The sequence below is a fragment of the Acanthochromis polyacanthus genome, chromosome 14 (genome assembly GCF_021347895.1).
Source record: "Acanthochromis polyacanthus isolate Apoly-LR-REF ecotype Palm Island chromosome 14, KAUST_Apoly_ChrSc, whole genome shotgun sequence".
Taxonomy (NCBI): domain Eukaryota; kingdom Metazoa; phylum Chordata; class Actinopteri; family Pomacentridae; genus Acanthochromis; species Acanthochromis polyacanthus.
This window is the reverse complement of record NC_067126.1, coordinates 4,594,078-4,608,936: the sequence shown is the minus strand read 5'-3', so window position 1 is coordinate 4,608,936 and position 14,859 is coordinate 4,594,078. Positions and strand designations below refer to the sequence as shown.

Here is a 14,859-nt window from a genome sequence, read left to right as displayed (position 1 = left end):
GCTTAGCCATTTCCTGGTTATTGCCTTTTTGCTGCTTGCCAGTAATAGTTGTAGTAGGTACCTATCTTTTATATTTATTTCAATTGGTATGTTTCCTAAATATATAACACTAAAACTGAAATCAGACTGCAGGTTGATTATTGATCCTATTGCTGCTCTTACGTCCTCCCAGTACGATGAGATTACGGGACATTCCCAGAATATGTGAAAAGGACCAGCCGACATGTTACCACACCCCCTCCAACATTGTCCAAGAGCTGGATTGTTGTTGTTCCTGTAAACTTTTGATTCTGGGAGTTATGAAGAATCGTAGAATATTTTTCCAGGTAAATTCCCTCCATAGATCTGAACTAGAGGTAGTGATAATGTCTGGCAAATATTTAACCAATCATCTTCAGTCAACTGTATGTTGGCCTCTTTCTCCCACCTTGATTTAATGTACATTGTACAGAGATCTCTGTTTTTCTGCAAAGCCAAGTAAATTCTGGAGGTCAGTTTTTTACTCAAGTTTCCTTTATAAGCACTGATAAATATCTCTATCAGGTTCATTCCTTCTTCCCCAATAGTTTTGATGCTTTTATTAAAATAATCTCTCAATTGGAAATATCTGAAGAGATCCTGTTTCTCCATATTATACTCCTTTTTGAGATACTCAAAGGAAATAGATCTAATAGATCTAGTAAACAGATCTCTCCGCCTCTTGTTTGCGCATCCTCCACGCCAGTAATTTCTTAGATTTAGGGCCATTTTCATAGAATGTTTGTTTAATAAATTTAAGTCTTTTTTCTATTTGACCTTCATATATGTTATTCAGGGATTGTGTTGTTTCTCTGATTTGATTTAGGACATCAGTATTGTTGTACTTCATGTGTCTGATTTCCAGGGATTTTAGTTTTGCAGTCAGATCATCAATTTGTTTCTCTTTTTCTTTCTTCTTGCGGACTGACCACATTATAAGTTTGCCCCGAATAACAGCCTTGGCCGCATCCCATAACAGACTTGGAGACACCATCCCATTGTCATTAAGTAACGTGTATTCTTCAAATTCTTCCTCTATATATTTTCGGCATTGGGCGTCGTTTAAGAGGCTGGTGTTTAGTCTCCACAGAGTCTTTTTTGGTCTATTTTCTAAATGTAATGTCAGATACACCCCTGCATGATCAGAAATATCTCTTACCCCTATGTCACATTTTATAATCCTATGTGTGTCAGCCCTAAACATAAAAAAATAATCGATTCTCGAATATGTACAATGTGAGTGGGAGAAAAAAGTAAAACATTTATCGCTCGGGTGTAGTTCTCTCCAAACATCCAACATGCCTATTTCTTGAAGCATTTTTTTAGTGTATAAAGCTTCAGGTTTTATGTTTTTTAATCTGCTTGTTGAATCTAGGTTAGGATGTAAATTAATATTCCAGTCCCCAGCACATATAAGCACACCTGATGCTTCAGTAGTTATCATGTTAAACACTTTTTTAATTAACCCTTTATTAGTTACTGTTGGTCTGTAGAAATTCAATAATGTTACTTCCTTATTGTCAATAAAGCCTCTAACCAACAAATAATGCCCTTCTTTATCTGTAATTTGTGAAGAAAACTGGAAATTTACTCTGTTCGAAATTAATACTGCTACACCCCGTGCATTTCCCTTCTCAAATGTAGAATAATATGACTTTCTAAATCCCATTTTATACAATTTCTCATGTTCGCTGTGTATAAGGTGAGTCTCTTGCCAAAAAATTATATCTTGCCTCTCCCTTTTCATTGTAGCAATGGCCTTACTCCTCTTTATGGGATTATTCAGCCCATTAAGAGTGATCACTCTATACTCTTGATAATGCATTTCCATTACTGAAAAAGATCAGATAGTATCTTAATAGTCAAACATCCGTTGATGACCAGAACAATAAAACATCTGTCTGTGTACCAAAATGAAACATAACATTTGAACATACACACGTGGACAAAATTGTTGGTACCCCTCAGTTAAAGAAGGAAAAACCCACAATTCTCACTGAAATCACTTGAAACTCACAAAAGTAACAATAAATAAAAATTTATTGAAAATTAAATAATCAAAATCAGCCATCACTTTTGAATTGTTGATTAACATAATTATTTAAAAAAACAAACTAATGAAATAGGGCTGGACAAAAATGATGGTACCCATAACTTAATATTTTGTTGCACAACCTTTTGAGGCAATCACTGCAATTAAACGATTTCTGTATTTGTCAATGAGCGTTCTGCAGCTGTCAACAGGTATTTTGGCCCACTCCTCATGAGCAAACAGCTCCAGTTGTCTCAGGTTTGATGGGTGTCTTCTCCAAATGGCATGTTTCAGCTCCTTCCACATATGTTCAATGGGATTCAGATCTGGGCTCATAGAAGGCCACTTTAGAATAGTCCAACGCTTTTCTCTCAGCCATTCTTGGGTGTTTTTGGCTGTGTGTTTTGGATCGTTGTCCTGTTGGAAGACCCATGACCTGCGACTGAGACCAAGCTTTCTGACACTAGGCAGCACATTTCTCTCCAGAATGCCTTGATAGTCTTCAGATTTCATCGTACCTTGCACACTTTCAAGACACCCTGTGCCAGATGCAGCAAAGCAGCCCCAAAACATTACTGAGCCTCCTCCATGTTTCACCGTAGGGACAGTGTTCTTTTCTTTGTATGCTTGGTTTTTGAGTCTATGAACATAGAGTTGATGTGCCTTACCAAAAAGCTCCAGTTTGGTCTCATCTGTCCAAAGGACATTCTCCCAGAAGCTTTGTGGCTTGTCAACATGCATTTTTGCAAATTCCAGTCTCGCTTTTTTATGAGTTTTTTTCAGCAGTGGTGTCCTCCTTGGTCGTCTCCCATGAAGTCCACTTTGGCTCAAACAACGACGAATGGTGCGATCTGACACTGATGTACCTTGGCCTTGGAGTTCGCCTTTAATTTCTTTGGAGGTTGCTCTGGGCTCTTTGGATACAATTCCAACGATCCGTCTCTTCAATTTGTCATCAATTTTCCTCTTGCGGCCACGTCCAGGGAGGTTGGCTACTGTCCCGTGGGTCTTGAACTTCTGAATAATATGAGCCACTGTTGTCACAGGAACTTCAAGCTGTTTAGAGATGGTCTTATAGCCTTTACCTTTAAGATGTTTGTCTATCATTTTTTTTCGGATGTCCTGGGACAATTCTCTCCTTCGCTTTCTGTTGTCCATGTTCAGTGTGGTACACACCTTTTCACCAAACAGCAGGGTGACTACTTGTCTCCCTTTAAATAGGCAGACTGACTGATTATGAGTTTGGAAACACCTGTGATGTCAATTAAATGACACACCTGAGTTAATCATGTCACTCTGGTCAAATAGTTTTCAATCTTTTATCGAGGTACCATCATTTTTGTCCAGGCCTGTTTCATTAGTTTGTTTTTTTAAATAATTATGTTAATCAACAATTCAAAAGTAATGGCTGTTTTTGATTATTTAATTTTCAATAAATTTTTATTTATTGTTACTTTTGTGAGTTTCAAGTGATTTCAGTGAGAATTGTGGGTTTTTCCTTCTTTAACTGAGGGGTACCAACAATTTTGTCCACGTGTGTAGGTCACTGGCCCCGTGTCAAGAAACACTCTGAATTTTGCTGGGTAAAGCATCTGGAAGCGAATGGCCTTCTCCTTGACAGTTTTTCTGATGTTTGTGTGCGCCTTTCTCTTCATGTGTATTTCAGTCGGGTAATCCTGCTCGAAAAACACTCTTCTTCCATCATAGCGAATCTCCTTCTTTCTCCAAGTGGAGCGGAGCACCTGCTCTTCAGTTGTGTACTCCAAGAAGTAAACAAGCACGGACCTCGGGTTGGCGGCGGCGGTTTGGGTCCCAGTGACCGGTGGCAGCGCTGAATACTGAGGGGGGTCTCTGTGAGAGACAGCTCACTTTTGAAAAACTCCTCCAGAAAAACTTTCATGTTATCGCCCTCGGTCCCCTCCGAGATACCGTGGAAACGAATATTATTCCTTTGGGAGCGAGCCTCCAGGTCCGTTAACTGGGCTTGAATGTATTTCTAGAGATCAAGTGTGTAGCTCAGCATCTCCGTGGTTTCTACTCCTCCACGTCGGCCACTCTCTGTTCTGTCGCCTCGATTCTGTCCGTTATTTCTCTTAACTCGGATGAAATGCTATTTAGTTTTGTACTTATTTCTCCTCGGAAATCCTCCAGTTCGTTCTTGAGTGTTCCTATTGTTTCGCTGAGTTCTTTCTTCACGTCTTCACGAACAGCCTGTATCTCGGCAATTATCGTAGTTTGGACAGACTCCATAGCCTCTTGCTCAGCTAGCATGCTAACATTAGCCTCACTTTCCATCAGCGCTTTATCGTTTTTCTTCAGGTTTTGTCGTAAATCACTTCTTGTCAGTCTTCTGTTTCCCCCTTTCATGCTACAGTGATGCTTTTCTGTGTGAATATCCTGTGTTTTTTTGGGGGGAAAATAAAGTTGTCTGGGAGCCTCTGTTTTGTGCTGCTGTATGCTCTTACGCCATACCGGAAGTCCAAGTTTATACACCTTTTAATTACAGCCATGGCCATAAGTTTGGACACAAGTACCATGACGCTTGTGAATCTTAGAAACTACCACAAAATTGTCACTTACAATATAAATACCAGTTGTAGCCATCAACCAAAATGAAATACAGATATTTCCAGTGCATAAATTTGATGCTTGACAGCAAATAGTATGTGAAAAACTTTCGTCAGTCAATGACAAAATTTGTGCAACAATTTGCAGTTAATATTCTAATGTCACTATTTGCTGTCAAACATCAAATTTATGTACTGGAAATATCTGTATTTCATTTTGGTTGATGGCTATGACTGGTAAGTGACAATTTTGTGGTATTTTCTAAGATTCACAAGCGTCATGGTACTTGTGTCCAAACTTATGGCCGTGGCTGTATTTAGACCAATTTTGAGTCACTTTTGGAAAATTCTGAGTTATTTTGGAGATGTTTTGATTAACTTTGGACAAATGGAGTAATTTTTAACACTTTAATTAATATAGACCAGCTTTTTGTCATTTTTGACAAGTTTTATTACATTTTTGACCAGCTTGGAGTCATTTTAAACTAATCTGGAGTCATTTTAAACATGTTCTGAGCAGTTCTGGACTAACTGAATAATTTTGAACATGTTGTAATTGATATTAAGCCAATTTTGAGACATTTTTGACTAGTTTTAATTAATTTTAGACCAGCTTTGAGTAATTTTGACAAGTTTTGTGTTATTTTCAATATGTTTGAATGCGTTTTAGATCAATTTTGAATAATATTGGAAAAGTTTTGAGTCATTTTAGACAAGTTTTGTGTCATAAATAACCCTAAGGGAGGAGAGACTTCACTGTAAAGATGAACGTTCTGAAGGAAACGTTACCTGGTGGAAGCCCAGGTAGTCCTGGATGGTGTGGGACGAGTAGAAGATGGTTCCACTGGCGGTGATGACCAGAACAAAGCCGTTGAGAGCCTGAGGAGGAAGAATAACAGTGGGTTAGAATCAACACATGACTGGAAGTAATGAGACGAGAAAACTAACATTATAAAGCTAACGTTAGCTAACATGCTAACACCGAGGACTCTCCCAGTTTGGTTGGAATCATCAGTAATCTACAGGGTGTTCAGTTCCTCTGATGCTGGGAGTGCATGAAGACTCTTGTGTTCACTCCTAAAGCCAACAACAGAGCATTTAGTCAGGTTTGCTCTAAAATTTCAAGTAATTCTGGGTCAGTTTGGAGTCAATTTGAATGATTATCACAACGATCACCAGGACACAAAACCACCATAAAAAGATACAAAACAAACATTAAAATGGTTTGAATCATCACAACAAAAAGCTAAATCACTATAGAGCTGCAAAATGTACACAAAAAGAGGCTAAATTATCACAAATACACAATATTACCGTTAAAAGATGTGACACAACCAAAGATAAAAGCAACATCACCACAAAGACATAAAATGATCACAGAAAGACCAAAAGTCACCACAAAAAGACCTAAAGTGGCGACAAAAGACCTAAAATCACTACAAACTTTCCTAAAAATCATCACAAAAGACCTAAAATCACCACAAAGGACCTAAAATCATCACAAATGGATCTAAAAATGACCGCAAAGGACCTAAAATCGCCACAAAAAAGCTCTAAAATGGCCACAAAAACACCTAAAATCACCAACTTGTAAAAACTGTGTCATTTTGGACACAGTTTGATGAGTTTGAGTCTTGTTCTGCACATTTATGAGTAATTTCAGATAAATTTTGATTGTTTTCGACAACTTTGAGCACACAAAAACTTTGACTCTTGCAGCCAGCAGCAGAACATCTGGTGAAGTTTCATCCAGCATCCTGGAGTTTTTCCACTCAATCTGAACGAATTTCAGTCCTTTTTTGTGCCTTTTTAGACACATTTGATGAGTTTTGAATCACATTTGACCAGTTTTTAAGCAATTTTCCAAAACGTTTGGACATTTTAAGTAATTTTAGACAGTTTTGAGTTAAAACATTACAAATTCTGTCCATAAATAAAAGAAACAGTGCTATTCTTCAGCTCTAAGGGTTAAATCAGGTATAAACAGTAGATAACTCTAAATACACCGGGAGTCACAGGAAGGAAAGGAGGGAACAAGAGGACTTTAGTGAAATGGAGCGAGCTCTTTGTTTCTGTTCTGAGGGAACAGCTGGTCCAATGTTTCCACCTCAGCGAACCAACACGAGCTTCCTCCCGTACGAGAACATTTCAGCCGACAAACACAAAAATCCTGAAAGTACAGCAGCCACCAAGACGCCATGTTGTTCTTCCTCCTCATAACCAGTGACTCAGCACGATTATCCGCCACACTTCATCCACGGAAACACAAACAGGGACACAAAATCTGATTTATGACGCAAGGGGTTGAGTTTTCAATGTAAAGGTGCACAGTCGCTACAAAACGACAGAAAATCATCATGAAGAAACTCAACGTCATCACAAAAAGATGTAACATGATCAGAGGCACAAAATCACCCAGAAAACAGACAAAATAAACACAAAAAGATAAAAAAAAAACCACAAAATCACCACAAACTGATATGAAATCACGACAAAAAGATGTAAAATTCCTACAAAGAGATGAAAAATCACCACAATGATGCAAAATAATCACAAAAGGGACAGAATCCCCACTAAAAGATGCAAAATAACCAAAAAGAGACACAAAATTGCCATAAAAAGATGCTAAATCATCATAAAAAGAAGTGAAATAACTTCAAAACGAGGCAAAACTAATCAGGAAAAGATGCAAAATAATCACAAAAGACAAAAAAAATTCCTGCAAAAAGATGGAAAATCCCCACAATGATGCAGAATAACAATAAAAACACACAAAATCACCATAAAAAGATGCAAAATTGACAAAATAAGATGTAAAAGCAGCACAAAATCTCCACAAAAAGATGCAAAATCACAATAGAAAGATGATCACCATAAAGAAAACATACAACATACAAAATCACCAGAAAGATATGTAAAAAAAAAAAAACACAAAAAATTCAAAAGCATCACAAAAAGATGCAAAATAACCATACAAATACATAAAATCACTACAAAAACACCCAGAAAGATGCCAAATAAAAAGGAAAACTGTGAAATGACCACAAAAAAACCAAATCACCACAAGAAGACCTAAATTATTGATAAAAAAATATATGAAATCCCCACAAAAAGATGTAAAATTACCACAATAACACACAAAATATTCACAAATGGGCAAAATCAATGGAAAGACACAAAATCCGCACAGAAACTTGCAATATAACCATAAAAAAAAAAGCAAAATCACTGCAAAGAGAAACAAAAATCACCTCTCAAAGATCATGATGACAAATGAAAAATCACCATGAAGCTGCTGAATGTGTACAAAAACACACAATATCACCACAAAATGAGGCAAAATCGTCAAAAAACAGACAAAATCACCACAAAATGGGGCAAAACCATCATAAAAAGACACAAAATGACCATAAAAAGACGCAAAATTACCACTAAAGACACAAAATGACCATAAAACGTCACAAAATTACCATTAAAAGACAAAGTCATCACAAAGGGGATAATAGGAACAAAAACATGTAAAATCAAAGCAAAATAAAAATGCAAAATGACCACAAAAATGGGCTAAAGTCTGTCTTCGTGAAATCTGTATCTTCACATTTTTCACTTTTTTTTTTTTTTATCTTTTATTACTTGTATTTTTTCTTAATGTTGAGTTTTCTTAGACTTTGGTGTCCTTATATGCAGATTTTTGACATTTTTGGGTCTTAAAATCCTGATTTTTAAAATAATTTTCTGTGTTAATATCCCTGTTTTTCTCACTTTTGTGCTTGAATCCCTGATGTCCAGGTTCTTTACACTTTAATGTGTTTTTGTGACTTTATATTCAGGTTCTTTACACTTTAATGTGTTCAAAACCATTTTATTGGCAATAATTTTGTGCCTTCACAGTCAGGTTCTTTACATTTATGTGCATTTAAATCCAGGTTTTGGACATTAGGCGTCCCAAAGAATCTGTAAATTCTGCAATGATTCGTCCATTTTCTGAGTCTGACTAACTGATATATTCACACACCTTTCCCTAACAGACTGAAGAAGCTGCTGTTTAGGACTAAACCTTGGTTCCCGGTGAAGTCGGCAGTCTGTTTCCTCTCCTGGAATTCCAGTTTGCTGAACATTGGAGGGAACTGGACTGGAAAATCAATGACTGCAGCGGATCCAAAAAGATCTGGCAGCCGACTCAGAGGACACAAAACCCTGACGCTTATTCTCCTGAAAACACATCTGCTGATCAGCCTTTTCCTCAAAAACTTTTCTCTTTTCAATCTCCTTTCTCCTGATAAAAATGAAACCACAGACTGAAAAGAGACTTTTTTCCTGATCAACGAAGTTGTTATTGCAGCTGCGTTGTGGTCAGAACGTTAAACTCTGCAAACTAAATGAACTGAATGGGACCAAAAACAGAGAGAGAAGCACAGAAAACAAGATGTGGCAACAAAACAGCCAAAGTGGGACAAAAGCAACCATAAAGAGATGCAAAATGACAACAAAGACACACAAAACGTCTAACACAACCAAAACAGACAAAGTGGCAACAAAGAGATGCAAAATGACTAAAATCAGCCACAAAATGTGACAAATGTGACACAAAACGACCAAAAATCAACGACAAAGAGACAAAATAGCATCAAAAGCAAGAAACACAAAATGCCAAAATTGGACAAAAACATCCATAAAGACACGGAAAATGAAAATAAAGACACAGAATATGACAAATACAGGGCACATAAATAACTAAAAGGAGACAAAGTGACTACAAAGAGATGCAAAATGAGTAAAATAAGACACAAAATGTCTAAAATTGGACCAAAAATCAACCAAAAAGAGACAAAATGGCAACAAAGAGATGCTAAACTACTAAAATGAAAATGGGACATAAATGAAAATGTAATAAAAGCAACCATAAAGACACACAAAATGACCAACATAGGGCATATTACAACCAAAAAGAGACAAAAATGACAACAAAGATCAACATGACTAAAATCAGACACAAAATGTCCGACGTGTGACAGACAAATGACTGAACTGGGACAAAAACAACCATAAATAGACATAAAATGACCACATAGGGACACGGAATTAACAACAAGAGACACAAAAGGACCAAAAATCAACCACAAAGAGACAAAATAGCAACGAAAACGTGCACTATTAATAGTCTGAGATACAAATATGCCAAATTGGGACAGAAAACACCCTTAAGGACTTATATAATGACAACAAAGACACACAAATTGACCAACACTGGGCACAAAAATAACCAAAAAAAACAACAAAGATGCAAAATGACTAAAATCAGACACAAAATGTCCCAAATGGAGCAAAAACAACCATAAAGAGATGAAAAATGGCCACCGAAACACAACATACCCACTAAAATATGCTAAACCTCCAGAGAAAGATCACCACAAAAAGATACAAAATCATGACTAAAAGACGCAAAACTGTAACAAAAAGTTGATAAATCACCAGTAAAGATGCTAAATCACACCAAATAGCTTCAAAGTACCCCCTGAAAATGCTAAATAAACACAAAATGACCATAAATAGATGCAAAATCAACACAAAAATAGATGAAACAGCCATTAAAAGATGCAAAACCTGCACAAAAAGATGCTAAATTACCAGGAAGATACAAAATCAATACAAATAGTTGCAAAATTATCATGAAAGGATGAAAAATCACTATAAATCAATGAAAAATCAAAACAAAAAAATGAAAAACCACCACGAAAAGACAGAAAATTACTACAAATAGATTCAAAATAGTCACAAAAGGATTCAAAATCACTACAAAAAGATGCAAAACCATTAAAAAAAGATGCTAAATTACCATCAAAAGGTGCAAAATTAATATCAAGTAAATGCAAAATCACAAAAGATATAAAATCCCCATGAAAAGACAGAAAATCAAAACAAAATCACCACAAAAGATGCAAATCATCAGAAAAATATGTAAAAACACTACAAGTAGAAGCAAAATCATCAAGAAGACGCAAAATCAACATTAAAACATAAAAATACCACAAAAACGTGCAAAAATACAGCTAAAATACACAAAGCTTCCATCAAACTTCTGTCTCAGCAGTTCATCTGGACCTCGTCTTTTTGTTTAAATGTACTGACCCGCTGTCACCTGATTGGCTGACTGGATACCTGAGGACAGGTGGAGCTGGTAAAGAGTCTACAGCTCTAAAGGAACCAACCTGCAGCAGAAGTTCTCCCTCTGGGATCTTTCCATCGGTTCCTCCTGACTTGTCGTCTCTGTTCCGACTGTTCAGGGCGACTGAGGAGGAAACAGGAAGTGAGAAAAGTTTCAGATTAAAGTTCAGTTGAAGCTGCTCCAGATCATCAAACATTCACAGCCTGAAGAAGTTCTACCGTCTGACCCCATTAGATCACAACAGAAACACCTTTATTCTGGTTCAGACTCCAGAAACCACCAACTCCAACAAGAAGGAAGTCACTGGGAGACGTTTCAGAGCAGATTCAGACACAAAAGTTCCTTCATAGGTTTACTAAAGGTCTTCTGGAACTCTTCTAGATCTACAGCAACTTGAATGAACAGTTTTATTGATTTACAAAGTTGTATTGATCAGATTTTCTTAGTTTCATGACCTTAACTTCTCCCGAGTGATTCCAGTTGACTACAGCTGCTGACTCTGATCCAGTTTAAATAGAACCATTAGATCCACTTTGGGGTTTGGAGGAGAGAAAGTCCTTTAACCACAAGAACACCAAACCTACCATCAAGCATGGAGGTGGCAGCATCATGCTCTTGGTGTTCTGACTGGTTTAGGTATGATTTTGGTCTTTGTTTTAGACCTTTTCAGGACTGGTTTAGTACTCGTTTCGGACTGTCTTTGGCGGATCTTTTCCTAACCCCAAGAACACCAAACCTACCATCAAGCATGGAGGTGGCAGTATCATGATCTGGTTCTTTCTAGAAGAATTTCTGGACTGGTTTCAGACTGGATGTTGGACTGGTTCTAGACTTTCTTGGGACTGGTTTATGTTTGGTTCCAGTTTTGGTTCTCCTGGTTTTGGATGTGATTTAAAGTTGGTTTAGGATTTATTTTACTCTGGATCTGGTCCTGGATGAGGACTGGTTTCGGACTGGATGTTGGACTTTTTCAGGAGAAGTTTAGTTTCTCAGAAAACAACAGAATAACGGACAGATTAACAGAAACCAGTAGTCTTTGTCATTGTTTTAGCTCCATCTCGGTTGCTTTGTGTCACATTTGGGACATTGCCTTAATTTTAGCCATTTTTCATCACTTTCTTGTCATTTCATGTCTTTGTAGGTATTTTTATGTTCCATTTTGTGATTTTGTGTTTCATATTGTTCATGTTGCATTTTCTTTATGGTTGTTGTTGCTCCATTTTGGTCCTTTTCTGTCACACTTGGGATGTTTAATGTCTGATCGGAATATTTTTGGCCATTTGGCGTCTTATATTATTCACTTTGAGGTACTTTGTGGTCACAGTTAACGTCTTTATGGTTGTTTTTGCTCCATTTGATTACTTTTTTGTCACATTTGGGATATTCAGTGTCTGATTTTAGTCATTTTCATCTCTCTGTTGCCATTCCGTCTCTTTGTGGTTGATTTTTTGTGCCATGTTGGTCATTCGAAAAATTCTTCTCTAGAAACAACAGAATAACGGACAGATTAATAGAAACAATCAGCAGTAAAACTTCACACATAAGAAGCTGGAAACACCATTTTTTCCCCATTTTTTCTGTTAATTACTGGTCTTTTTTGTCATTGTTGTTGCTCTGATGTGACAGTTGTTGGTAGAAACAGAAACAAAGGAAGAGACGATGACATGTCGACACCAGAGGAGAATCTGTTTGTTCTTTAAGCTGCTGTCACATCTCTGGACAGAGATGTTTGTCTCAGCCCCGCAGGTCAGAGGTCGTCACGGGTCGCCGGGCGCCACTCCTGATGAGGTCACAGATTAACACGCTGCGGCTTTCTCATGACATCACCGCGCCTCATCACCCAGCATCACAGACGTAACCGTGACAACGCTAAGGCAGGTTATCAGCCGAGAAAAACGTCAACAAAAGTCGTCAAATCAGAAAATAAACGGTGAGTTTTTACTTCAAAAGTGTTAAAAAGTGGATCATCAGGAAGGTCAGTTCAAGAAGATTCAAGTGGAAGAGATTTATCATTTGTGTCTAAATTTGGTCACTTCATGAGTCAAAAATTACTCAAACTCAAAATTATGAACCAGACGTTGTCTTTCTAGAGAGAAAAACGGAGAAAATTCACTTCCTGGGTGAAGTATGAGTTATTTTGGACAAGATTTAATCTTTTCTGTCACATTTTGACTAGTTTTTCAGATTTTTTTATTTTTGACACTTCTTCAGTTATTTTGGTGAAGTTTTTGTCTTTTCCGACATATTTGGAACAATATTTTAGTCTTTTATAACAGTTTTGGTCACTTTTCAGTTGTTTTTGACGCTTCTACAGTCATCAAATAGCAGATCTGCTTCTCAGGCTTCACTGGACTCATGTGGACAGAACGAAGACTCTCGGTCCTCCTGCTTCACGTCCTTTAAACCAGCCACAGGCGTTTCTCTGAGGAGAACAGCTTGCTCTTCCCAGACTGATTAAACCTCAAAACACCAAATCTGCTCCTTTCTCTGCTTTAGGAGAAGCTCCAGCATCAACCAGAGGCTGGAAGTGATTACATGAGGAGGAAAATGACTGAACAAATGTCCAAATGACCTAAAACCTGTTCAAAATTATGCAAAAGGTGTTCAACATAACTTGAAACGTGTCCAAAATGACTGTTCAAAGCGAGTCAGAAACTTGTTCTAAATTAACTTGATGCAAAAATTATGCAAGTAAAAATGACCGAAGTTGTAAAAATGACATTTGAAATGGTCTCAAACTATTTCAAATTTGAGTGAAAAAGTGCCCCAAACGACAAAATATTGTCCAAAATTACCCATACTTGGTCTAAAATGACTAAATGAGAATCAAAATTCGTCCAGCATAACCTTAAACGTGTCCACACTTACTTAGGTCCGCCTTTTCTGCGTAGAACACTGGGCCGCAAACTTTCTCCACTGCAATCGGCATTGTACCAGGTGATGGTGGTTCCAAGTTGCTGTTGTGCTATTGCTAGGTCTGCTTGAAATGTCCGTCTCCAGGTAGTCCTTGGGCGTCCTCTCTTGCACTTCCCTTCGCTTGGAACCCAGGTCATCGCGGTTTTTGCATGGCGTTGTTCAGAATACCTCAGGATATGCCCAGCCAGCTTGATGCGATGCAGTGTTGTTGTTTCGTGTCGTGGCTTTGTGTTGGTTCTCCTCGTTAGTTATTCTATCTCGGTAGCTGACTTTGAGGATCCTCCGCAGGCATCTTTGATGAAAAGCGTCGAGTTTCTTTTGGATTTTTGAAGTCATTTTCCAGGTTTCGCAGGCATACAGCGTCGTGGGAAGCACAATAGTGTTGTACAGCTTGAGCTTGATGGCTGTTGTTACTGTTGGTGTTGACCAGATTCGATTCATTTTGCTGAAGACAGCGGCACCTTTTCCAATTCTGCAGTTGACGTCTGCTTCTACGCCTCCATCACTTGCCAGCACACTGCCCAGATAGGTGAATTGGTCGACTGCTTCTACTGCATGTTGTCCAACCATGATTAAGTTCTTATTGTTGTTGTTGCTGTTGTTGTTTATCATCATAGTCTTGGTCTTTTCACGGCTGATTCTGAGCCCGATCTTCCCTGCCCCCTCTTCTAGTTGTCGTGCTAGTTTTTGTAGGTCATCAGTTGTTTCTGCCAGCAGAGTGATGTCATCCGCAAAATCTAGATCTGTTAGCTGTTTCCCTGTTGTCTCTTTCCATTTGATTCCAAGGTAAAAGTGTCCAGAATGTCTTAAAATTCATTCTGACTAAAAACTTGTCCCTGATAACTTGGAATTCATCAAAAAAGATGCAAGAAATGCAAAAGATGACAAAAGTTTTGCAAAATGATTTAAAAATGGTCTCAAACAACTCGAAACTTAACTGTAAAAGTGTCCAAAATGACTCAAACTTTGCACAAAATAAACTGTAATATCTAAAAAGTGATGAAATTAACATAAAAAGTGACACAAAGTTGAAATAAATGATGATGAAAAGGTCAAAAACAACTCAAAATGACCAAAATAAATTGAAACGTCTCCATAGTGACTCAAAATTTGTCTACGTGACTCAAAACTTTTATCCCCCCTCAGTTTTCTTGATTTGT

The 14,859-nt window shown here is 37.5% G+C and overlaps 1 protein-coding gene across 1 annotated transcript in view; it reads right to left on the bottom strand.

Annotated features, from left to right (window-relative positions):
* The window catches only part of LOC110967257 (aryl hydrocarbon receptor-like), a 47,669-nt gene that overhangs the window by 14,789 nt on the left and 18,021 nt on the right, over positions 1-14,859 (bottom strand). Inside the window, exons 3-6 of the mRNA XM_051959393.1 lie at positions 14,789-14,801; positions 13,178-13,203; positions 10,827-10,906; positions 5,407-5,496 (exon numbers count right to left, since the gene is read on the bottom strand). Coding sequence (XP_051815353.1) covers positions 5,407-5,496; positions 10,827-10,906; positions 13,178-13,203; positions 14,789-14,801 — 209 coding nt within the window. The remainder of the gene's footprint in view (positions 1-5,406; positions 5,497-10,826; positions 10,907-13,177; positions 13,204-14,788; positions 14,802-14,859) is intronic.